We start from the raw sequence: 24,707 nt of genomic DNA on the forward strand, positions 1-24,707 counted from the left end.
CAGGGGTAAATGATGCTGGTCTTCACAGGTGAATTACCTACGCAAGCCTGTAGCCGTCAATGTAACATTAGTATTTCTTTTTAATTTGAAGACTCAGTTTTTACTCTTTAGTAAAGGTTTTGGTTTTCTTCTCTGTGGGCAGAGAATGACAAATAAATAAATAGTAGCGAATGTATGTGTTTTCATGTTTTTGTATGTCGTTGTTACATGCTATTTAGGAAAATGAAATCTAGATTTTTAAATAAAAAATAAAATAAACTAAGAATTAGTTTTTTTATTAACTGAAACCTGACTGAATACATCCTTAAATTTAAAGTGGAGACATACATTTCACAGTCGCGTGATAATGTAATCACAAATCAAGAGCCACTTATTCCTTTTTTTCTGAAGCCTTTGATTATATTTCACAGTCTTTGTGAAATTTTAGATGTTCAAATTTCTATTTATACTGATGTACTGGTCTCCCCAGCTCATCCTGTATATTCTACAATTATAGTTTGACTGAAAAATGTAATGTATTGAATATTTCCCATCTTCACAATAATGATTTGCACTGAAAAGCTCAAGCGAAATCATTGCACAATAATTAAAACTGCATGGTAAGTATTTCTAAAGGTGCAGTTCTTCAAAGCACCACCAGGTAGAGACATTGTTGTGTCATATTGATAAATCCCCTTTCATAAAACCCTCCAAACCTATATTTTGAAGGGTGATGGGTATAGATTAAGGGTTAATATAATATTTTACACGATTGTTCCAGTAATGAATTCACTGACTGAGTGAGAGTAGTGATGTTATTATTTTTTATCCACTCTGCACAGAAAACCCAGCAAAGAATCAGAAACAAATAAACAAACAGAGCCTCCTGCTGCTACAGACATTACAAAACATTTCTGGTACACCAAAAACATATTCAAACAGTTGGTAACCCACTCTCTGAAAAGAGCCATATTCTTCTCTATTGTCTTGTTTGTTGAAGACAACATGGTGTTGTGTGAACTATTGAAGTGAAGTAATTTGAACGAGCTCCAGTGTCCGTCACTGGTTAATATTCCTTCGCACTAAACTGAGAAAGCAGAATCCCCCTTGGCTTTAAATTTAGAACTATTACAACCAAAGCACGGTTTGTGTCACTGTGGAACCATTGATCGTACTTTAGATAAAATCAGAAACTTATTACAAATTCAATAGGTGTATAAAATAATGGCTTCATAGCATCAATTTGCCACTGAATAACCGTCTGTGTGGATTGACTGATAGCCCATGCATTATCCTGCTTCATATGCATTCAAATATTTGATTGCATAGTATCCAAGTTTCGGATTTGTTTAGGATGGATATTTTTGAGACTGGGCTCATAAACTCTATGTAATGCTGTATTTTTAGGCTTAGAAATTGAACCTCTTGATGGCAGGGGCTTACAGAGATTCTACTGATTCCAGTGGCAAGGTTTCTGATACATACTTCAGATGCCAACTTTAATCTTCATATTTGCACATCGACACCGGCTGCAGGCCTTATCCACGAAAGTGTTCAGAACTCATTGTCTTTGTCTTCTTCATGTATCTTTTTCATCCTGAGACGTTTCTGGTTTATTTATTTTTTAAATTTTGAGGCTGAAGCGTGTAAACATTCAAACAGCAGGTTTGCAGTTGGCAAATACACCTTTTTCATTGATACACTTTTTAGCAGCTATGAATATTTAAATTGACAATGGATGAATTCCATTCAGCATCTTTGATATTGGGGTCCTTGTAAGGGTCCTTGGTTCGCTGGGACACCTTGAATAGGGCAGAACAAATGGTAATGTTTTTACCATGTGCTTTTTTTACTGTAACTAGTCAAAATATATATTTAAAACTTAAAAACTGCCATTAATTTTATAGTCTTCCATTTCTTACATAAACACTCATAATTATGAGCTCCACATTTCTTTATTGTGGAAGCTTCCAGATCTTATTCAAAAATTGATGGACCTTTTTTATATTCCTATATTTCCTATTTTCGTGGATGCAAACAAAAATGCTGCCAAGCAGAATATCAACGAGTCTACTATTATAACATGTAGAGGGAACGGTGTTTTTTTTTTTTCTGCTTACGATGCTGCGGTCTCTTGTCCGTTATTGAGACTAAAGGCATTTACAGACACTCCCTAACAATTTGCTGAGAGTCATCAATTATGCAGGGTAGCCGCACGCACTGGGAAGGAAGATAGCAGCAACAATATGGCGACAGCCGCAGTTACTCCCGACTCTTTCCTACATCTGCAGTCCACTGACAGCTGTCCGGGCCGCTGTTGATGCGAGAAAAAGTAAGTAGCCTGTGTTTTCTGCTTTGTCTGGACATTTTGGCCGTGGGATGGATCGCAGTGCTACTTTGTCGACTGACTGCATGATCCCAGTGCCGCAGAGCGGTCCCTCTCCTCTCGGCACCGTGTAGCGTCTGTGCAGCAGCAGCAGCAGCGGGATGAGGAGGAGGAGGAGGGCTGCGTGCCAGTAGCATGGAGCAGATAGGAACATGCGAGGCCGGGAGTGCGGGGAAGATGCAGGGGTTTTCTACAGGGCGCAGGGGGAGACGTGCACCTTGCGCTGCGGCGCGGTGGCGGAGGGGGGAAAGGAGGCAGACAGCGGGTTATTTGGGGTGTTGGCCTGCGTGCCGCTGGACGGAATGACACTCCACTGTGGCAGAATGCGAAACATACGCATAGAGGATGGGGGGGAAAAGTGAGATCAGGGTAAAACTTCTCCGAGCGGCCGCTCTGGAACTACAGTGCACGCTCCCCGCAGCCGCCTCTTCATGCGTAATGCGTTGCAGTGCAGACTCATCCCCCTAGCAGTTTTCTCGCTGCCATTATTTTATAGCTATGATAGTTTTATACCCCCCACCACCCCACCCCCACATACCACCTCTGTGCACCCCCTCCCTCTCGCCATGTCTTTGGAGACTGTATTGCGTGAGGAGGAAGGTGCGTCTTTAGTTTGGCACATCCTCTCACCCTTTTCCCCTGCGCTTTTCACGCATTGGAAATCAGATTTCCCCTGTCATGTTTTTGCTCTATACACCCACATATCATATGGGGTGTCTGAAACCCCCATACACCATCATATGCGGGTGTGGTACAGCCTTAAGGCCCTTTGTATAGTTTATCTTCTTTTCTCTCTCTCTCTCTCTCTCTCTCTCTCTCTCTCTCTCTCTCTCTCTCTCTCTCTCTCTCTCTCTCTCTCTCTCTCTATAAATCATTTGACTGTTGTCTTTGGTGCGGGACTGGTTTGTGCTGGGATGCTTTATGTGGAGGCCAGTGATGATGTGTTGTCAGGATATGGCTCGATGTGTATTCAGCTGACCTACTAGGAGTTAGTTAGTTAGAGCCATAGCAGCAATAAACCACACTGCAGTATTTTCGGCTTTGGCCCTATAGGCACGCCTCGGTATAAAACAGTGCACTTTTACCTACAGGCTGCAGATCCGCCTCAGTCCTTTCTCATGAATTAACATATAATGTGAAGGGGAGCGGGTCTTCATCCCACACTGGGACAAAGTTGTCCCAGAGAAACAAAGGAGAAGTTGTTTATCTCCTCAGTAGCCCTGGGCATCATCATTTAATTCCTCACTCATTGTCTGTCGTCTAGGAAAATAGCTCCTAATACTATTGTAACGCATCAAAACGACCAGTCAGGTTTTAAACTGGTACCAGTCATAACTTAACCTGACCTGAAACTGACCCAGCTCAGAAGGTGGCATCCACTCAGGACATGAGAGGTTGTCAGAGGCCTCTTGGACATGTTAGGCTGTTATCAGTACAGCCGGACTCACTTATAAGGCTTGTGGGTTGTTTTTATAAGAATATCACTGCAGGAAATGAAGGATGTGTAAGTTCTTTTTTTTTTGTTGCCCATGTGACTCTGATGCAAGTGCCCTGTGCACCCCTCCCTCTCTCCCTCCCTCCCCCTCCTCGCTGTAGCACCGTGTCTCCGCGGTGTCCGGTGAGTCCCATCAGATGTCATCTCCCCATCACAGAGCGAACCGCACGATACAGGATTCATTTGATATCTACATGTATCCGGACGGAGGCTTTGTGGATTCCTTTCTCTCCTGACGCAGCGTCACAGCAGTTTTGCCGTTGCGCTGCTGAACCGGGACAAGCTTCCCCCCCACCCCTCCTCCTCCTCCTCCCCACTGGAGGCAACTGAGACAGCGGGAGTTGGTCATTTTTTTTCTCAGTTTTTATTTGTCTATATTTATATATTTTTTGTAATTTCCGGACTCACTTGGCTCGGATATACCTGTGCGATGTGTTGGCCCGCGCGCTCTCATGCGTCAACAGGATCCAGTCTAATTGTTTGACTGTTTCCTTTTTTAATTAGAGTCTGGTCGTTTTTACGCAGTGCTTTTTTTTTCATATGACCCAGTAAGTTAGTGGACTTTCCTCTGGTCGCCTCTCAGTTCTGCTGCCTGTTTTTTAAAAAAAATTTTTTAGGATTGTGTCCAGCGTTATGTGTCACGCATGCACTGGCCATGTTATTTCATCCTGGTGTGAATCACCTTGACGGTAGATCAATTGATGTTGCATTGCCGGAAGGAGACTTGGAGGTTGTGCCGAGGTTGGGTTACCTGAATCGGAATTCATTGCTCCTCTGGTTGGCTGCGCTTTGTTCCCTCTCTTGAAGATAGAAGTTGTTGGATCTGTTTCCTTCTCTCTGCCCGTGGATTTTCCTCCTGCTCACTCCTTCTTTCTGATTCAGTTCCAGGTGTGTACTCTTTTGTCATTGTTTCCTCACTTTGCCCTGAGCTGCCACTTGACTGTTAGATGGGATGTAGCAGACAGCATGGCTATCAGCCAACAGGGGGAGCCTGGAGAAATGCAGTTCATGATGTCAATAGAACCTCACTGCTTATACAATGAGTCAGAGCATCAGAGGTTGTATGACTCCCACTTCAAATTTACAGTAATTATTTATGAAAATGTCGTGTGACAGCTTAGTCCATGGTTGTCATTATTTAGGTCAATAGAGTTGAATGATTTAAAACATCCGAATCCAGCCGGTGAGGCCTGTGTCAGGTGTGTTGTCACATAAAGGCTTTTCCACTTTGGATCAGATGAATGAGATCGTCACAGAGAACAAGAAAACAAGCAGATGTTACTGTCGGTGTGTTTTAACAACTGCTCATTATTACACCATTCTTTATAAACTGTCAACATTTGTATTATTCTCATGCCCCACCCATTGCATTCAGCCACAAGTCTCCATTCATTTATCTGCTTCTTCTTTAAATAATATGAGAATGGATGTGATTGGTAAATGGTGGAAACTCCAAAACAAATTTACAGCAAAGAGCCTTTGCTGCATCGTAAGCAGTACAAAATTCATAGCAGTTAATTAATAATTATCGTGATATATGTCAGAGAAATATTTGTTGTAAAGAGTCTCCTTAGCGAAGGTTGAGTTTTAAACCATTTTTTTATGAGCAGAGAATGACAAACACTTGATAAACACACATCTGAGGTAGAGAATAATAATTTGTTATACCTCCTCACTGTGATTGAACAATGTAAAAGCAGTATATCGTCACATTGGACCCTTCGTCATATTGCTATCGGTAATTACTGAAATCTTTTGATTGCCCGGTCCTTTATCTTAACATACAACACGTTCATTCAAAAAACATGCAGCACCAGACTCCTCGACAAAATTACATGTCAATCAAGCCAATATAAGATTGTTTGAGCCTTTGTCGTGGTGCAGTATAGTGTAAAGTATTTGTCTTAGCCTGTGTGCTTGGAACCTCTCCCCTCCATGTCAACTAGGGGGGAGAGTTGACAAGGACAGTTGTGTTGTTCTTGAGCATAGAGACGCCCGAACCACACCAATGAGCTGATAGCTGCATAGAGCTTTTACAACTCAAACCCCGATCCTCACTGAGACCGGCGATGCTGCCAAAACATTGACATTACACAGGGTCATTGTATTCATTGATAATATCAATCTTATGAAAAATATGACTCAGAATGTTGTATTTTGCATGGTTAGAGTATGGATGCAAAATAAACGTCCCTGAGAAATAAATATTGCAAAATGGTGTGTAAAGGGTCAGACATACAGTAAACAGGCATGCAGTATATACACTTTCACCTTGATTTTGGGGAACATAATAGTGAGAGCAGAAATTATGTCTCTGTTGAAAACTGAAGCTGAGCTTTTTGGGGATCAGGATCAGTGCTTTGGTCATTAAAGTTGATGAAGAGAGCAGAAATAGTGCCGACTCGTCCATGTTTCATATGTTTGCACTTTTCCAGCTTCATTTTGCTTTGTTTGCATTTTGTGGCAGAACTTTAAAACTCCATCTATACGGTTTTAAACAATATAACATGATGCAATATGATATATTAAATCTGTATGTATATTCTGTGGAATGTTCAGCATTTTAAGTCACAGTTGTAATTAATGTTTTTTTTTTTTTTTAAACAGATGTTATACAATGATTTTTCTCCTTCATTCACATGCTCTTCGGCTTCTTTGCCCAGTTCCTTATGCTCACTTTTCCTCACCTCCTCACCTCCGTGTCCCTCTCTCTTCCCCTCAGAGCTGCATGTCTGGGATGGAAAACAAATAAAAGAGGAAATAGCTGCAGGATGAAAACATGGCCGCACCCCTTATGGCACCCCCAGGACCTGACAGCTTCAAGAAATTCACCCCAGAGTCGCTTGCGAACATCGAGAAGCGCATCAATGAAGAGAAGAACAAGAAGCCGCCCAAGCCCAGATCAGACAGTAGTCACCGTGACACATCTGACGAAAATGAGCCCAAGCCAAACAGTGACCTGGAGGCTGGGAAGAGCGTGCCGTTCATCTACGGTGACGTTCCTAGTGGAATGTTTTCCACGCCGCTGCAGGATTTGGACCCCTACTACTTGAACAAGAAAGTGAGTTAGCCCCACAGGGCACATGCACCTGCTTTTCTTCCTCTCATCATATAAGTGTCCAAATGAAGAAGCTAAATATTGTTGAGGGAAATTGACATTCCTTTAAATCTTTACAGAAGTGTTTTGCAGCTGTTGTGATGAAGCCGCAAATGAGCTAAAACTTTACTCTATCTCGTGTGAAACAGCGACACTGCAAACCAACAGCACATTTCTGATATATGTTATGAAACTCACTTTTATAACAGATTCAGGTCTCTTATCAATTTAGTCAAATGGAAGCTACTGTTTTCAGTACAGGGATAGGGTTAGCATAATAGCAAAGATGACCTTGAGGCATTGAGGAGCTTTTCACTTCTATTCAGTCCCTGACGCCTCAGAGATAGTCACTGCATCATTCAGAAGCACCGTGAGATCCTACAATACCTTTGAGTATATTCTTACATCTGTGAAACCCACACACAACTGAGGTAGAGTCACATTTGGTTACTCTGCTCCCGCAACACTGCAGGGCTGCTGTGGAGCAGTTTTTAGGCTCAGTTACCTTCACATAACTTTCTGCAGTTTAGATTGATAGTCTGTGTTAATCCGTGGTGATGACAAATAACCAATCATTGCTGTCAGATGGAGGGTGCTCTGTCCAACAAATTGTCAGAGGGAATAACATTTTCATCAGTGCAGCCGAGTAATAATTCAGCTTTAAAGTGTGTGCATGCATGTGTGAGAAAGGTGTAGGGATCTAAAAGATAACATTTTGAACTCCTCTTTAATGGGATGCAGCCATGTTTTTATTAACGATAATTGACTCGCTTAATATTTCTGTCTGACCTTTTGAGTTTGGCGTTTCACTATCTGTTTTTGTTTGGAGTTTAAAACAGATAAGCACCTCTGAAAATGGATTGAAGGTCGGGCCATACGTACATCAGTATCAATGTATCACCTCAGATATGTCATGCAGTAGCATCATTTCTGCTGGATTAATGCGATGTGTGGCAGCTGACACAAACAGGATATGTGTTGGTAAACAATCAAGGAATTTGCTTTGGTGTTTGGTGCATTTCAAACATATTAAGTAGAAAAGTATAGGGGGGAAGAGAAAGCAGAATAAGAAGCAAGTACTGAACTTTAAGGAGAAATGTAAAGGCAATTACCTAGAGTACAAGAGCAAGAAGTGAAAGCTTAGAGAATATATTAAAGAATAAATAAAAAAGATCACAAAAAACAGATGCAAATATGTGCAGTATTTTAAAGATTGTGCAGAATATCAACATAGACATCTTAAGGCTTCACTGTCACATCACTTAAACTCCAGCTTGGTCCAACCCTGCACTATCAAAAGAGGAATGGTGAGTGTATGCAGAAGATGCAGGAGGGGACAGGAAGTGGCGAGGAAAGGGCAGCAGCATGCTATAGTACCCTCGGCTGTTTCTAGCTGAGGAGGAGCCAGTCTCCTGTGTGGTGGCAGTGATAATGTGTAAGGGAATCTGCGACCTGTACGGTAGAGAGAAGCCCAGTCAGCAGGACTGCTCGTCTCTACCAGCAGCTCTCCCTCCAAGCTGGGATGAAACTATCAAGTGTATGAGCCTTTTGTGATCTATTGATCCACAGCTCTTTAGTTCAGTGGTGGCCAGAGTGAGGGTTGTATTCTCCTCTTATTATCCTCCCCCACTTTGCTTATTTCCCAATGCATACTTCTTTCCCTCCCCTCACTCTCCTCTGTGGTGCCGCACTTTGGTGACTGAAGGGAAGCAGAGTTTTTCGCCATTGGCTCAACTCACACGCCTCTTTGACTGTATACCTTTATATATTTCAGGCAAATGTGAGCAAGACATTGTATGGTGTCAACACAAGGAGACTTTGGTGATTTCATGAAATTGTTTTAATTTTTAATTCCTGCATAGTTGATGGTTGAATGGTCGGCTGAATGTGAAATATTAAGAGTTATAGTGCTGTCAAAGTGCTGTCAGGAAGTTAAAAAAATTATTCTGTCTCAAGGCAATTTGGTGGAGTGGTTTTATTCCTGAAAAAGTTAAGTGGTGACCTTACACAGCTGAAACCAAATCTCCATCTACACATTATTACCATTCGTCAGATATTTCATTATCTCATAATATTGGGGGTGTTTAAACTTGTTGTGAAAACCCCATGAAGTTTAAAAGCAGTGTTTCCTATACTGACTGTAGGAAACAATATAATGAACATTAACAAACCTTCAGACTCTCTGAATGTGCCTCCTCATTTAATGCTCTGATTATTGTAAATTACATTTGTGCCCTTAAACTCTGTAGTCACTGTGATGAACAATGAACTGTGGTGTGACCACAGAACTAGAATTACTCTATTAACTTAGAAGACTTGTTGTAATTAAAGTTAACAGATGTTTAAACCCTTTAATTGAAAATGCTATGCATCTTCACTTTGCAAATACTATTCAATTTCTTTATTCAGATTTGTTAAATTGTAATATATTTATGGTGTGGAAAAAAATAGAGATTTATCTACAAAATCACAATTTCAATAGGGCCTCTCACAATTCGGTGCTCGGGTCCTAATAAATATTATTTCTGAACTGCTATTGGGTGTAAATCTGTGTCAGTGAACACACAAAAGCAGGTACACTCAGGGATGTTGTGCCCACACACATATAATTTTAGGAATTTAAGGGAGTTCATGAGAAATATAAACATATAGCTCATTGGCATTTAAGAGTTTTCAAATTATTCTCATCATGAATTTAAATGAAAAAAGCATTTGCAGTGTCAACAGTATGGACTTAAAGGGAACGTTTTTAAGGGGCTTTTAAAATGGCTGTAAGGTTTACTGGGCTTTTAGACTGCTTACCCCTTGGGTTTCTGCTTGTACGGGTTCTAGCTCCTCATTCTGCTTAGTCAAGATCTGCTGACTTCAACATATACTGCAGACCCCTGTGTTGTATCAGTTCAATGAGAGTCACGGGCTAAGACCCAATCATCCCATGCTCATCAGTCACATCAGTCATTTTCCTAATCTACTAATGTCTCTGTCCTTTATCCCGGCTGAGGAAGTCCCTTTTAGTATATTCATGGTTAATGGCCATTCCTCCTCTAGCTGTTCACGGCCTCACCTTTTCCTGCTGCTCGTCTCCTCTACTCGACCGACAGCCATCCTAATGCTCACCATAGCACTGTATGTCAATGAGTGTGTGTGCCTGTGTGCCTGTGTGCGTGTGTGCGTGAGTGTGTGAGTGTGTTACCGTCAGCTGCAGGAAACCTGATCACAGCACTCATGCATCAAAGGGAGGAAGAGGGGGCAGTGGTGAGGTAGAGAAATGCAGCGTTGCAGTTCTTGTTTTCCCCTGTGACGGGGAGAGGACTGCCTGGGCTTTTCAAATGTCTGATGTGATTAGGCAATGTTAAAGGTGCTGTAGTCACACAGGAAGAGCAGGCCGGGATAGATGGATGGATGGATGGATGGATGGAAGGCATTCTTGTGTTTTAGCTGCTACAGCGTTTGAGTATGATATAGGGTGCAATGAAATAGGGCTAAGATGATTCAGCTTGAATAGGCTGTTGTTCAACCGTATGGTGGAAAAAGGAAGTATGAACAACGATGCAAAAGCTTCCTCCTCCTCCTGACGGTGACATTTCGCTTCTTGTATCAGGAGTGTGCAGAAAACCAGGCTGTTGTTTTCAGGCTCCTGCATCTGTTAGCGAGTGCAGCAGGGGAGCTCATGGCTAATGCAGAAGTCAAATCTGGATCTCGAGCATGTAGCACTGCACATACCATTACATTATGTCCCCATCCCACCATCTCTGTCTCTCTGCCCCCCCCCCCCCCCCCCCCCTTCCTTTCCGGCACTCTTTTTTTTCAGGGTGTAGTAAATTAGAGCAAGGGCCAGGCTTTAGTGCTCTGTCTGAGTCCTCAGTCTATGATGACACAGCATCCTCCTGTACTGAGGCTGAATGAGGGAGGGACGGGGTGGAGGGGGTTGAGTGTCCTTTCACTGCTGGAGCCAGGTTGGTGTAAAGAATGAGGGGTGGGGAAAGCAGGGTTTTGCAGCACAACATACAGGTCGGAAAAAAAAAAGTGGTGATGATGCATTTATTTTCACTTAGTGTGGCATAATTTGCAGGGACATACGTTTGCAGTGTTTTAGGTGAGACATTAGTGAACATTTCTTACTGAAGAAGGTTATAAATTTATGTTTGAGGTACAGTTACTAAAACTAAAGCTACTGCTATTTAGTATTTTTTATAAACCATAATTTTTGCTTTGCACCCAGTCCAAAACCAGGTGCTCATAACAGAACAGGCGGAAATCCAGCTAATCTGTGTGTAGCGTTGTCTATTGTTTTGCAAAGAGACGTTTAAAACCAAATAAGATTTCATTTAAAATCATATGTTATGATGTTATGAAGGTCATTTAAAGTCCTGCAGCCGGCTCTTGCCAGATTTCCCAGGATCACCAACCCTAGATTTAACCGCTTTTCATTAATTTATTTATTGTTGATAGTGTCTTTTTTAGTTCATCCACTAGTTCAAAAACCTACAATATTTCATTTGCAGCCATATAGAAAATCGGAGAAAATACAGATTCTTCCTCATAAAAACATAATCTAATCTCTTAATCAACTCATTGTTATAACAATCATTATTGCAGTCTTCTTATAGGTCTGCAGCTTAGAAAGACCAGATAGAGAGTCAATTATGTGCAGTATCAGTCCTGTGTTTGTCAGGCTGGGGTCCTGCAAGGAGTATTAGGGGAAGAGAACCCCCCCCCCCCCCCCCCCTGATTACAGCCTGTTTACCTACTTACATCTCCCTCATCATCTCATTCTCAGTTTCTCTCTCTCTCTCTCTGCTGCTGCATGCCTCCCCAGTCCTCCCACCATCCATCTCAGGTTTGGCTCCCTCCCTCTCCTCTGCAGCTCTCTGGCTTTCTGTTCTGCATCACTCCCCCTCCACCCCCTCATCTCTGTCTTTCTCTCTTCGCCTCCCTCTGCTGCTGTCCCATACCCCTGCAAGCCCCTCTTCATATCAGCTGCTACTACACACACACACACACACACACACACACACACACACACACACACACACACACACACACACACACACACACACACACACTGTCCTTGGAGCTGCATTCTGCCTCCAGATTTCTTGCATATGTGCCTTTTTCTTGAAAGCTCTGTGGAGAATTAGGAACATTTTTCCTGCTTTGCAGCAAATAAGGCTTGAAGCTCACTCTGCTGAGCTGTGTAGGTGTAGTTATAGGGAGGAGTGTAGCTGTGCATCTTTATGCACTGTGTGTGAAGGCCTTTAACATCCTTTGTGTTACATATAGAGTGTCTTGTGATCCATCAAGTCAATGTGATTATATTCATGCCGTTCCTCAAAGTGAGCTTCCCAAACATGGTCAATATGCCATCGAAAGGTGTTGTGGAAATTAAGACCTTGAATTCAAAGATTGGTTGTCACCAATTCACTGTCTGTCAAACATTTTACATTGTGTCTCTGGGAAATGAATTAGTTTGGGGAAGTTATTTTTGGAAGAATATATTAAACAACAAAATTATGTTTGAATTGTGCTCCTGTGGGTGTTTGATCATGTGATTGGAGTGAGTGGTTTTCTATACAACAGCAAAGATGCTGCTTACATCCATTACATGGAGTTCATCCAAATTACAATAAGCACATACTGCCTGCAGCTCCTCATTAATCCAACTCACTGTAGCTTCCTCTTCTATTATTCTGTTAAGCCATTCATATTTTAGCAATATTACTAGTTTATCTAGTTTAAGTTACTTTATTTACCTTATTATTAAAAAGTGTGCTGTGAAAATAGCCCATAACAATTGAGGAAATTCATCAAATTTGTATTTTATAAGATTAATCCATTGATCGATTGTGGTCAATTATTGTTGCAGATCCAACAATCAATGACGTCAATTGTCTGATATTTGCATTCCTTCTTGTAACTGGACCAGGCATCCATCAACACATTTTCCGTCTCCAAATTGACTCAGGTCATTGACTTTCTGATGCTTCCTTGTTGTTAGATTAAGAATCTTTTAGAAAAATTTAGTGAATTTCCATTTGGTGAAGAGGATGACCGACCTCAAAAGCCAGACTCAATAGGCACAAAGCACACATATGCAGGAATGCCATTTCTTGATCTCTGAAGTTCTCAAAAACCTTCACAAATCCATATAAGGAACTTATGACATATGTGGATACCAACATTTAGATATTAACCAGATTAAGACAATAATTGGAATAAGTGTGATGTAAACAGTATTTTTCTTAATAATAACACGAATAAGAGCATATTCACAATAAGCAATAATTAAATTAAGACATGTGGAGTATTCTGACCTTGGTCTCATTAGTCTCATTATGTATGTATATGTATGTATAGGTCATAATCACATTATGACATCCTGTTACAGTTATCAAGAAAATGATTTTCTCTCAGCGATAGGAAAACAGTGAGAGGATATTTCAAGTAGATGCTCTGTATGCAGAAAGAATCAAAGAGGGAGGAGAGAGGAGTCCTCTAGTGGAGAGAATACATTTTGTCTTCCCCCACATTGTGGACGCTATTTTTACTTTAATTAGATTTCAGGACACCACTTGTCTCAGGACACTGATGGTCGCCTCAACAATTCTTCCTAGTGTTTCCCGTGGTGAGAATGGCGAACTTGTGGAGTGTGTCTTTTTCTCGTTGTCATGTGCATACTAAAGACCAAATGGCTTTATTATAAGTGTGTTCTCTGCACCATCAAGTTGTCCGTCATCATTTGTCAGTTGTTATTGTTATCATTTATCAATGCTTAAATGCACATAATGCATATGTTTCTTTGTCAGTTCACAGAACATCAACATCTACACAAACTGTGTATCACTTAAAATTGAATCCAAAAGATCTAAATGCAATTTTGCATTTTAAATTCAAGGTTTTATACATTTTTGTATTTCCAGATATGAATTTGATATGTCATATCAAGTACTGTTTGACAGTATTACCTTCCATGCAGGACATAATATGTTTTCTGTTAATATTTACTGTGTGTGAAGAGAGGATGGGGTGAGGAAGGACTCACTCACGGATTTTCATCCAAACCACACATTTATCATCCGTCTGTGAATCAGCTTTTAACCAAGATGCTTTTAAAGAAATTGGGAGCAACAGAGGTTGTGAATGTAAAGTAACCCGCTTGTGCGTTTGTTAAATACTTATACTTCCCATTCTGACCCTGCATCGTTTGTGTCCAAAATCGTGCACAAACATCCACAAGCGCCTATAGGTGTGCACAAAGAAAACACGCTGCTGCCTCACCCCAGTGCCCAGCCTCACTTGGCCCGGCGCTGTTTATGGGTGGGGAGTGGTTGTTGAGAGCCTGAGAGTCAGCAGATCTGCCCCTGATCGATGTCAGCATTTGCGGTTCTCTTCCAGTAAGAGCTTTAAACTTGGGGAGAAGAGAAGCATTTGGCCCGCGGAGAGGAGAGAGCTTCCCATGCGTGTGCGCCTGTCTGCTGCTCCTGAGGCGGCTCAGGAGCAGCAGACAGGCCGAGGCAGAGGCAGAGGCTCGGTCTGATGCAAGCAGGGCAGAGGTGTTGACACACAGGAGGGAGCGATGTCTGTGTCCTTCCTTCCTCTGACTTTGTGCCCTTGTGTAATCCTCTATCTTTTTACTACTGTGTTTCTCCTATGGTCTAGTTTAAGGGCAGAAGTTCTTTACTCACCGGGGTCTCTTTATTAAATGGATGACAACGCCGTGAAGACTCAAGTCAAAACGCTGCATTCTGATGAATTTCAGAATCTCCTGTATTGTGAGAACCAGCTTTGTTATATAGCTGAAACCAATGCAGCAATGCCTCATGACTCAGAGGTGAGCTCAGGACTTACATCAGCCAATCAGCAGCCAAGTTACACTCATCTCTTCCTCTGGTTAAAATAAGGGGGCACAAAGGTGTTCAGACCATCTAAGGAACCATATGTGACGTGTAATTGATTCTTTGAATGATCTAACTGACTCTCTCTCTCTTTCTCTCTCTCTCCACAGACATTTATAGTCATAAACAAAGGGAAAACAATCTTCCGCTTCAGTGCCACGCCCTCTGTGTACATCTTAAGCCCTTTTAATCTACTTAGGCGAATAGCTATTATGATTTTGATACATTCATATCCTTTCAAGTGATCTATTTTTCTATGTTTTACTGTGAAAAATATGTTTTAGTAGTTACATATTGCTTGTTATTTTCTGTTTCTATCGTGTCGAGTGAATAGTAAGTGAAGCCAATGCTCTGTCAGCACTAAGTCATTGTCTTCTCTCAGCCCTCTTCCTTAGGGCTTTACTTTAGTCTTCGATAGAGCTCGACCGAAACAGATTCCTTTGGGGGCCGATGCCGATATTAGGTTGTTAAACATTTCTGATATGATATATTGACCGATAAACAATGGCGGGTCTTACATTTTTCATTAAGGGTCCACAATTTACATTACTGACTGGACAGATTTAAGCTGGGGCCAGTGCCCCATGACCCCACCCCTGGATCCACCCCACCAGATATATATATATATATTTATATATATATATATATATATTTATTTAAATACTTGGGAATGATTCCTAAGATGTCCTTATGACACTGAAATGTAGTTGAAGTTTGACAATTTACAGTTCAACTGTAAACTTTAGTCCAAATAACTATAAATAAAAAGAAAACTCAAATAGAACGGCATTGTTTATTCTAATTTTCATATCAGCAAACACAAACACAGTTACTGATACAGTATATCTGTGGCTCATATCGACCGATATCAGCCAACTGCTAAATTGGTCGGGCTCTAGTATTAGTATTTTATTTTAGTTGTTGCTTTGTTAGAATTATTTTAATTGTCAGAAGAATTGTTCATATTTTTCCTTAACTTGTCTTCTCACGTTATTCAGCATGATCATCATGTGTACGATTTTGACCAACTGTATATTCATGACATTTAGTGATCCTCCGGAGTGGTCTAAACAAGTAGAGTAAGTATACATACATACTTCCTCCTCAGATATCATGTGCTTGTTTCATGTGTCTGTCACTATTTACTGTCTTCTTTCTTCTTTTCAAGGTATACCTTCACAGGTATCTATACGTTTGAGTCACTCACAAAAATTGTGGCGCGAGGCTTCTGTATAGATGGGTTCACCTTTCTCAGGGACCCATGGAACTGGCTGGATTTCATGGTCATCTCAATGGCGTAAGTATTTAACCCCGTTATTAGAATGTACATAGACGCCTTTGGTCAAATGTAAAGAGCACAGCAGTCAGAGCAAGAAATTAACATGACAAATACAAAGATGACATTTAACATTTCATTTAGATATAGAACAGATGAATCTCACATGCAAACGGAGCTTCCTCACTGCACAAAAACACATGGACTCCATTTAGGTGTGTTAACACCTGCTGGCTTATCAGAAGCATCAGTGAAACAAAGTCATCATAAAACTACTGTGACAGCTGTGCTCATACTAATATGGTGAATTAAATGATCTGCTGTCAGATGAGTCTGACGTTAAGATCACTCCCTCATTCACTCATTTACGTCTTCCTTATTATAGACAGGTGATTGCTTACTAGAAGGAGCAGGCAAACAATTTTTTGTAAATTTTTGCGTCTATTAAAACTGCTGTGGTGCATTGTGGGATTGTTTGAGGAAATCAGAGTTCAGGAACACATATTTATTCTCAAAATTCAGAGGGCAATTAATCTTCAGACATTAAACATTTTAGTAATAGTCAGTTTAGTCAGTTTAAAGATTAACATGTATATTTCATTATGGAGTGGGTATCATAACACAACCTTTAGTCAAATGTTTTCCATTTGATTTAATCGTCTAAGTACAAACTGCAGTGTGTTATCTGCAGTCACCTGCGGTTGTTTTAACACATGATGGTTCTATTTTATCAGAACAAAGATAAAGACAGAACTTTACTATTGTATAGCTGCTGTGGGCAAATCTCGAGATATATAAAATATATAGGTGATATACATCACAAAATGTAAATGGTGAAGAGGCAACTCTGTCTAATCTTCACTCAGCAGTCGGGGGCAACTATAAACAAACACATTTTTACCTTTTCAAGTCTCTTATTCAAATTGATTTCAATGCCAATATTTTGTTTGATGTCATCTTCTCTCTGGATATGAAGTTGATCCCCTCCTGTTGTTTGCAGATTATAGGCTATAAGTAAGTCCTCGTTATTAATTGCTATTAAGATCTTTGACATTTTGACCTGAGAACATTGAATTTAATAATATGTGAAACGTTGCAAAAGCTTGCAAACAGAAATTGCCCACAGCACCTTGACTCCACATCAGTTCATCAAACCACCCTCATGATGCTCATCGAATTACCATGTAACTATCTATTCTCTCTTTCCTGTGTGTGGGACGGCTGCTGAGTATCTCTATCTGATCCACCTTGCAGGTATATAACAGAGTTTGTAAACCTAGGCAATGTGTCAGCCCTGCGTACGTTCAGGGTTCTGAGGGCTTTGAAAACAATTTCAGTTATCCCAGGTAAGACAGTCCAGGTGTTCTGTGTTTGCGGGCGGGCGATGTCACGGGGTTGATGTTGGGTGTGGTTTTGTTTCAGTCCTTCCCTCTTCCTCCTTCGCTCTTTTCCCACTGGTCGGACAGGCGCTCTCTCTCTCACCGTGGTGTCCCCTCCCGGTCTTCGATGGTGGTGCTGGTGTCGTGCTCGTGCGCGCTCTTGCGTGCGTCTGTGCGTGTCGTTACTGTGTGTGTTGTGTGTCATGGGGTTCTGTATTGTGTGTCATCCTACCTTGTTGCAGATATGTAACAGAGTTTGTGGACCTTGGGAATGTCTCGGCGCTGAGAACGTTCAGGGTTCTCCGAGCATTGAAAACAATTTCTGTCATTCCAGGTGAGACTCCCATTTAAACACTAAGGCTGAGCTTACTTTAGCTGTTAGCCGTCTTTATTACTATCACTTTCATATTGTTTTTCTTTTTTTATAGACTAAGTTTCAGAATTTCTACCTTTTTACTTTTGTTTTATGGCGATCAAAAATGGTAGCAATACATTTTTGATAGGCTTAGCAGTCTATTGGTAGTGTGGGCTCACATGACCCATGGACACCGGTATGTTAGACAACAACTGTCTTTCTGTACATTTCTATTCAATGTAAAGCATTACTATTATGAATGCTTTACATTGAATAGAAATATTATTTCCAAGGTGCTGACATACAGGGTGAAGTAAAACAAACGATTACAACTGGTTTGCATTCACCTTTATTTCATACACTGATCTAATTTGTCAGTTTATGACAATGCCTTCTTATTTCTTAAGACTTTAAAATTTCCTAAGACTGCCAAGCCTAATGACAACACACTGATGCTGCATGAAGCTTTGAGACAGATGCTTTTACAAGTTTGGCTTTTAAGGGGCTTTTCTCCTGGATTTTTGTTTTTCTTTTAGGTGTAAAATGACTCATGACTTATTTTTCTTATATTTGAAGATCTTTTTCCATCCTGTGAGAGTAAGGGAAACATGATTAGATAAATATCAAATATGAGCAAAATTCTGCTCATATATTAGTAGGATTTATAGCAAACACAGTCAAATACGTTAATACATTCGCTTGAACATTAGATAAACTCAAAATGGTTGTGAAACGAGACACATAACTTGGACAGTTGTGTAGAAACTATGAAGTCACTATAAGTCAGTACACACATGCTCACACTCAATACATAGTAGTACAGTACACTAGAGTAAAGTCACCCTCCAGCATGTAGTGCTCAGTTGTGCTCTTGGCTGAACCGGCCTGTGGGCTCGCCCAGCACGACAGAGTGAGAGAAAGTGGCGACGGGATGGGAGCGGTCCTTCATGTTAAAGCAAAGTCCCCATCATGGTTTACAGACGAGTGATGCTGACACAGACTCACTTCCTTCAGCCTTGGCGTTTAAATGACATGCATGCCACCTCTCATTGCCCCTCCCGACCTCCTACTCTTCCTCGCCTGTCCTCTCTTTCTCCTCCTCACCTCCCGCTCCCTCGACTGAGCCCAGTTCTGGCTGCTTGCTGTTTGTAAGGCTGCGTGTTTGTTTGATTTGTTGGATTCAGTCAAATTAATCACTGTGGTTATAGTCAGGGATGTTTCCACAGATGAACACAGGGGTTAAAGGGGAAATCTTAATATCATGATACAGTTTATCTTCTTCGGATGGATGCTACATGCAGCTGGAGTAATAATAACTTTGCACTTATATAAAGTCAACAATTTTCAATTTTGTGAAAATTTAAATGTGTCTTTCTGATGGAAACGTCCCGAATAGCTGCAGTGTTTGTTGTGTTTGTTTGGTGTTGTAAAAAAATTACTTTTGTAATGTATTTTTACAGTGACATATAGGCTACTTTCGAAAAATTATATATAAATATCATGTTGTAAAAATAGCCTTTTCTAAAATCGAGTGCTCGTGGGTTTGGAGTTACAACTTAGTGACATCGGCTCGCATCTTCTTCTAAAACCTCTAGAAACTAGGTTTAAAATCCGTCATGAATCACGATGAACGACCAAAAACACCATTTAAAGGTATAAGGAAAGGCTCATTTTTTAAACTAATAATTGAATAATTTTCTTTTGTAGGCCTTTGTAGTTTACTACTCAAAATTGTGATTAGATTTAGATTTAAAAAAAATTCTGGTGAAACCTTGTCATCATGTTAAAAAAAGAGCAAAACAGGAAGCTCCCAAATGACACAACCAAAATCGTTGACACCCACAGTCTTTAATCTTAAAGAGCCATGTCACTGATGATCTGATCTCTACTGTTCAATTAATGCCCCAAATATCACACAAACATATTATGCAAGAAAACACACATTATTGGAGTCCCATATTTAGCCAGATTCAGTCTCTCACCACATTCCATTCGGACTTTGAAACCATGCTGATGCAAAGTCCACTTTAATACCAACAATTTAAGTAAGAGATCGCTGACATGTGGGTTTGTGCATGTCAGTCAATGGTAAAACTGTAAACAGTCAAGTGGTGCTTACAAAAGAAATAAGAGAAAGATAATCATATTTAGCAAATACTACTGTCGATTGGAGTAGTGCAATGTTCTAGCTTCTAAATTCTACCAATGATCTGCAGCTCTCTTTGGATCCATCCACAATCGATAAACTTTATTTTACAGAGAGATTTTTGACTTTCTAATGACACTAGCTATACAGTCATATTTCTTTGACTCTATTACAGTAGTTAGGAAAACATAAACACAAGACAGTAGTTTGATGACATGGGAGCACTATTACTATTACTACTCAAGATTAGTAATATTAAACAAAGACCTATCAAAGTGAGCATGGAGAGAAACAATGGAAGTCAACAGAAAGAACATCAGCAAAGGAAAGAAGAGACAGTTTCTCCTTCCGGGAAACATGGAGATGCGGAACAACGTGTTTCTATTCCTCTCCACATGACAGCAGATATTAAGCCCTAAAGCGCACAAACACAAATAAACACACACACACACACACACAGAGTTTTTTATAACCTTATAGGAATGGCCGCACTGTTATTACCCAGAGCCTACATTATTTATGTTTAGATAGCACCAAATTCCGAATACCTTTCACAGGGTTTCTTCTCTCTACTGGGGATTTATCATGTCGCTTCGGTTCAATGGTTGTTTAAGTAGCAATTACATAATCCTATAGAAATTAAAGAAAGACGACTATAGTTTTTAAGATGCGATTTTATAGTTCAGGATACAATACAACCCAATATGATTGGATATGACATATTATGATATGACATGATCCAAGCAGATTCATTACAACTAGTTTGACCATCATCATTGTGACACTGCTTTAATTTTAGTCCACTGCTGTCATTTTTGAGTCATTTGAAATAGTTCAGACTTGAGTCAGCTCCGAACTGCGCCTGTTAAACAAAATATTTTTTGTAAATTTTGCTTTGCCACTAGTTGCCAGTCTTTTTATTGGCCTACCTCTGTGTGTGTGTGTGCGCGAGTGTATATGAGTTTTCTGTTCTCATATGTGTGCATTCGTGCACATTTGTGTGTGCGTGTTTCTGTGCATGTGTTTATTGTACATTAATTGACAGGCTTGAAGACCATTGTGGGCGCTCTTGTCCAGTCTGTGAAGAAGTTGTCGGACGTGATGATCCTGACAGTATTCTGTCTTGGCGTGTTCGCGTTGATTGGATTGCAGCTGTTCATGGGTAACCTGCGAAACAAATGTGTAAACTGGCCAATCAACATGACCGAGCAGTACCTGCCAAATGGCAGCAGGGGCTTTGACTGGGGCACGTACGTCATGGATAAAAGTGAGAGATTACTTTCCCTTTTAATTAAACTAGTTTCATATAACTACATACATGTTGTTGTATATGCTTGTGTGCAATTACTTTCTCTTAGTATAGTTTTATGTGTTCTCTTTACTTCCCCACAGAAAATTTCTACTTCCTCCACGGTCAGATCGATGCTCTAATATGTGGAAATAGTTCTGACTCAGGGTAAGTCAGTGCTCCCCTCACCATCTTCATGCCTGCATATGTATGGGCTGCAGGTGTCTAAAGTGTTTCCGTTGGTCATCCATATGTCTCGTGATGCACTTACACACAATACCAGTAATGTTATCATGGGTTTACAATTTTTTCAACATCAGACAAACTCGCCCAACTGACCGTCCGAAGGTTCATCAAGTTTCTTGTAAATCCATTATTTAGTTTTTGGGTAATCCTATTGACAATCAAACAAAACATCTGACAAACAAACAGTCCAATGGATAGAGTGTAAACAGCAGCAAAAAAGAAAACCCCTAACTAGAATGGCCCTGAATATGCGCCTGATTTTTATGTCAGCATCAATGAAAACAGTGACTATGATTTTTTGTGTATCCTGCTAACTAACAGACAAACAAATGCAGCTGATGTAGATATAGTCATTACCGAGGCCAATATTCAGGCTTGGAACATTTTAGCACATTTTGGCCTTTTCTGGCATATAAAAAATCAAAATAATGACATTGTACTGTATTTATTACTATATTGAGACTGTTTGCATAAACATACACATACACAGTGTAAGCAGTCAAACTTGCATTCATAATTTATGGGCTACACTCTCTTCCTTTTGAAAGGGTTATGAAATATTAAGGTAAGGCTTATCAATACCCTCCTACTATTAATGTACATGGCCTGAAAACATGACTGCATCAGCAAAATAACAACAAAGATAAAACACACTTAGCCCTATCAAGACCCTGTTCAATTTCATTTTAATGTTACTATTGGAACTTGTCGTAATATGTATACATCTGTCAGTGCTGAAATGACACACTTCAGTAATTTGTTAACATGCTGTGTTCCTCTCAGAAATTGCCCAGAGGGATTCACATGTATGAAAGCCGGAATGAACCCCAACTACGGCTACACCAGCTTTGACAGCTTTGGATGGGCTTTCCTCACCCTTTTTCGACTCATGACCCAGGACTTCTGGGAAAATCTCTACATGCTGGTAAAGCTTGGTTTTCCTGAATTCTTATGTCTCTTCAGCCTCAAATGTGCAGAGGAAGCAAAAAGCAAGGAGTGACTTTTTTCACACTTTGACCTTCCTTGCACCTTTTTTAGAAAACCCTCTCTAGTCCTCCACAGCTACCCATAGTATTATAACACTCGCTAAGCAGTACTAATGAGTTTTGTCCCAACTTCATCATAAAAAATGTATACATCGTCACTCTAATACCTGAATGAATCAGCAAAAGTGCCCTCCAGCAGCTCCCCCCTCAGTTCATTTGCCCTTCGAATAAAAGCAAAGCAAGGGCAGCTGTTCAGACATACTGTAGCCACAACTGTGTGAGGAGCCCCTAGAGTTATGTTCATATTTCATTTGCGGGGGAAATAATTGGGTCAATTGTATTGAATTAATTTTTTTTTTTACTGTATATTATATAATATATATATATATATATATATATATATATATATATATGTCATATTCTCTGTCAAATGTATTTTTAAGAGAATACTGAAACATTATAATTTATTTTTATGTCTTCTTTAACACCTAACCCTAATCCTCTCTGCACACAACACTAGCATTTCATTACTGTTACAGACCTGCACCACCACAGTATATTCACTTAATTTGGGCCAAACACTGTTCTTGTCTCTCTCCTTCTCTTTCTATGTATCTGTGTGTGTGAGTGTACTCGTACTTATATCTTTGTGAGGACCGTTTGAGCATGTACCTTTTTGGACATTTTGGAAAGTAATGACATTTGGCTGGTCCTCACATTTTCAAAGGGCTGTTTAAATGTTGAAACTACTTTAGGGTTAGAGTTAGAATTAGGTTTAGATAAGGGTTAGGATAATGCTTGGGGTCGGGTATTTAGTTATGAGGGTTAGAGTAAGGGGCAAGGGAATGCATTATGCCATTGAGTGTCCTCACTAAGATAGATGTAGAAGAATGTGTGTGCGAGAGAATGATTAAGTGTGTGAAAATTGAGAATTCTAGCCTTCATTCCTGGAGATAGCCATGAACTGGATATGGAAGGACTAGCCTTGCTGATTCAATGCACATATACATACAATCTCTGAATAAATAAGAAATTACTGTAGAGAAAAAAAAGTCAGGTTTTATGGAGATGCATTGCAATTATTTTTCAGTTGGACAGATTTCTCTGTAAATCTAAAACATCCGTGTTAAGTTGCTCTAAATCTCTGATTCATGCTCATTGATTTGTCTGTTTCCTGTCAGACTCTGCGAGCCGCAGGGAAGACCTACATGATCTTCTTTGTGCTTGTCATCTTCGTGGGCTCCTTCTACCTGGTGAATCTCATCTTGGCTGTGGTGGCCATGGCTTATGAGGAGCAGAACCAGGCCACTATTGAGGAGGCGGAGCAAAAAGAGGCAGAATTCAAGGCCATGCTTGAGCAGCTGAAGAGGCAGCAGGAGGAAACACAGGTAGGTCTCGTTCTATCTAAGTCATATACACATTTACCCAATTTTCAAAATGTATGATTGTCATGTGCCACGTTCTTTTCTCAGGCGGCTGCCATGGCGACATCTGCAGGCACTGTGTCCGAGGCTGCGTTAGAAGATGAAGGAGGGGGGCACTTGTCCCGCAGCTCCTCTGAGGTTTCCAAGCTGAGCTCCAAGAGTGCCAAGGAACGTCGCAATCGCAAAAAGAAATGGCGTCAGAAAGAGCAAGAGAAAGAGAAGGGAGACAGTGAAAAGGTTGTTAAGTCTGAGTCCGATGATGGGAGCAAGAAAAGCAGCATTCGTTTCCCTGGAAGCCGGCTGGGGAGAAAGACATCCATCATGAACCAGGTAAAATTAGCAAGAAAAAACAATAAAGTAAATACATAACATTGGACTTAGCATGTGTAAATACAACATCCCTGCTCTTGGACACCTTAATAGTTATGTTCCTGGAATCCTGGAGATGCTTCTTGTCTTTCAACATCGTAGATCCTATCCAGGTAACCAAGCTTAGCTTGTGTTCAGAAGGAAAATCGGCTAAATTCTCCCCTTGTCCTCCTCTCTTGAGCCATAGCCATATTGAGGCTCTTTCTGCTGCTTCAGTGGTGTCGCCAATCGCTCTTAGTCTCCTCTCTTTTTCCATGATTAGGGTGTAATGAGTTTTAGAGATTGGGCTTCGAAACCCTGAATTCAAATTCTTGCAACATCCTGCCAAAAGGATGACCAGTTTCAGCAAGATCATTTGTTTGGTGGCTTCAGACCAGAGAATGATG

General features: G+C 40.5%; 1 protein-coding gene across 1 annotated transcript in view; it reads left to right on the top strand.

The window, feature by feature from the left end:
• Nucleotides 1-2,206: 2,206 nt before the first annotated feature.
• scn8ab (sodium channel, voltage gated, type VIII, alpha subunit b) overlaps nucleotides 2,207-24,707 on the top strand; it is a 45,473-nt gene continuing 22,972 nt past the window's right edge. The window contains exons 1-11 of the mRNA XM_053444736.1: nucleotides 2,207-2,311; nucleotides 6,583-6,921; nucleotides 14,963-15,081; nucleotides 15,842-15,931; nucleotides 16,021-16,149; nucleotides 17,750-17,841; nucleotides 21,054-21,275; nucleotides 21,401-21,464; nucleotides 22,326-22,467; nucleotides 23,710-23,916; nucleotides 24,001-24,282. Of these exons, the coding sequence (XP_053300711.1) occupies nucleotides 6,640-6,921; nucleotides 14,963-15,081; nucleotides 15,842-15,931; nucleotides 16,021-16,149; nucleotides 17,750-17,841; nucleotides 21,054-21,275; nucleotides 21,401-21,464; nucleotides 22,326-22,467; nucleotides 23,710-23,916; nucleotides 24,001-24,282 (1,629 nt within the window). The 5' untranslated portion in view covers nucleotides 2,207-2,311; nucleotides 6,583-6,639. The remainder of the gene's footprint in view (nucleotides 2,312-6,582; nucleotides 6,922-14,962; nucleotides 15,082-15,841; nucleotides 15,932-16,020; nucleotides 16,150-17,749; nucleotides 17,842-21,053; nucleotides 21,276-21,400; nucleotides 21,465-22,325; nucleotides 22,468-23,709; nucleotides 23,917-24,000; nucleotides 24,283-24,707) is intronic.

The sequence above is a fragment of the Pleuronectes platessa genome, chromosome 2 (genome assembly GCF_947347685.1).
Source record: "Pleuronectes platessa chromosome 2, fPlePla1.1, whole genome shotgun sequence".
NCBI lineage: Eukaryota > Metazoa > Chordata > Actinopteri > Pleuronectiformes > Pleuronectidae > Pleuronectes > Pleuronectes platessa.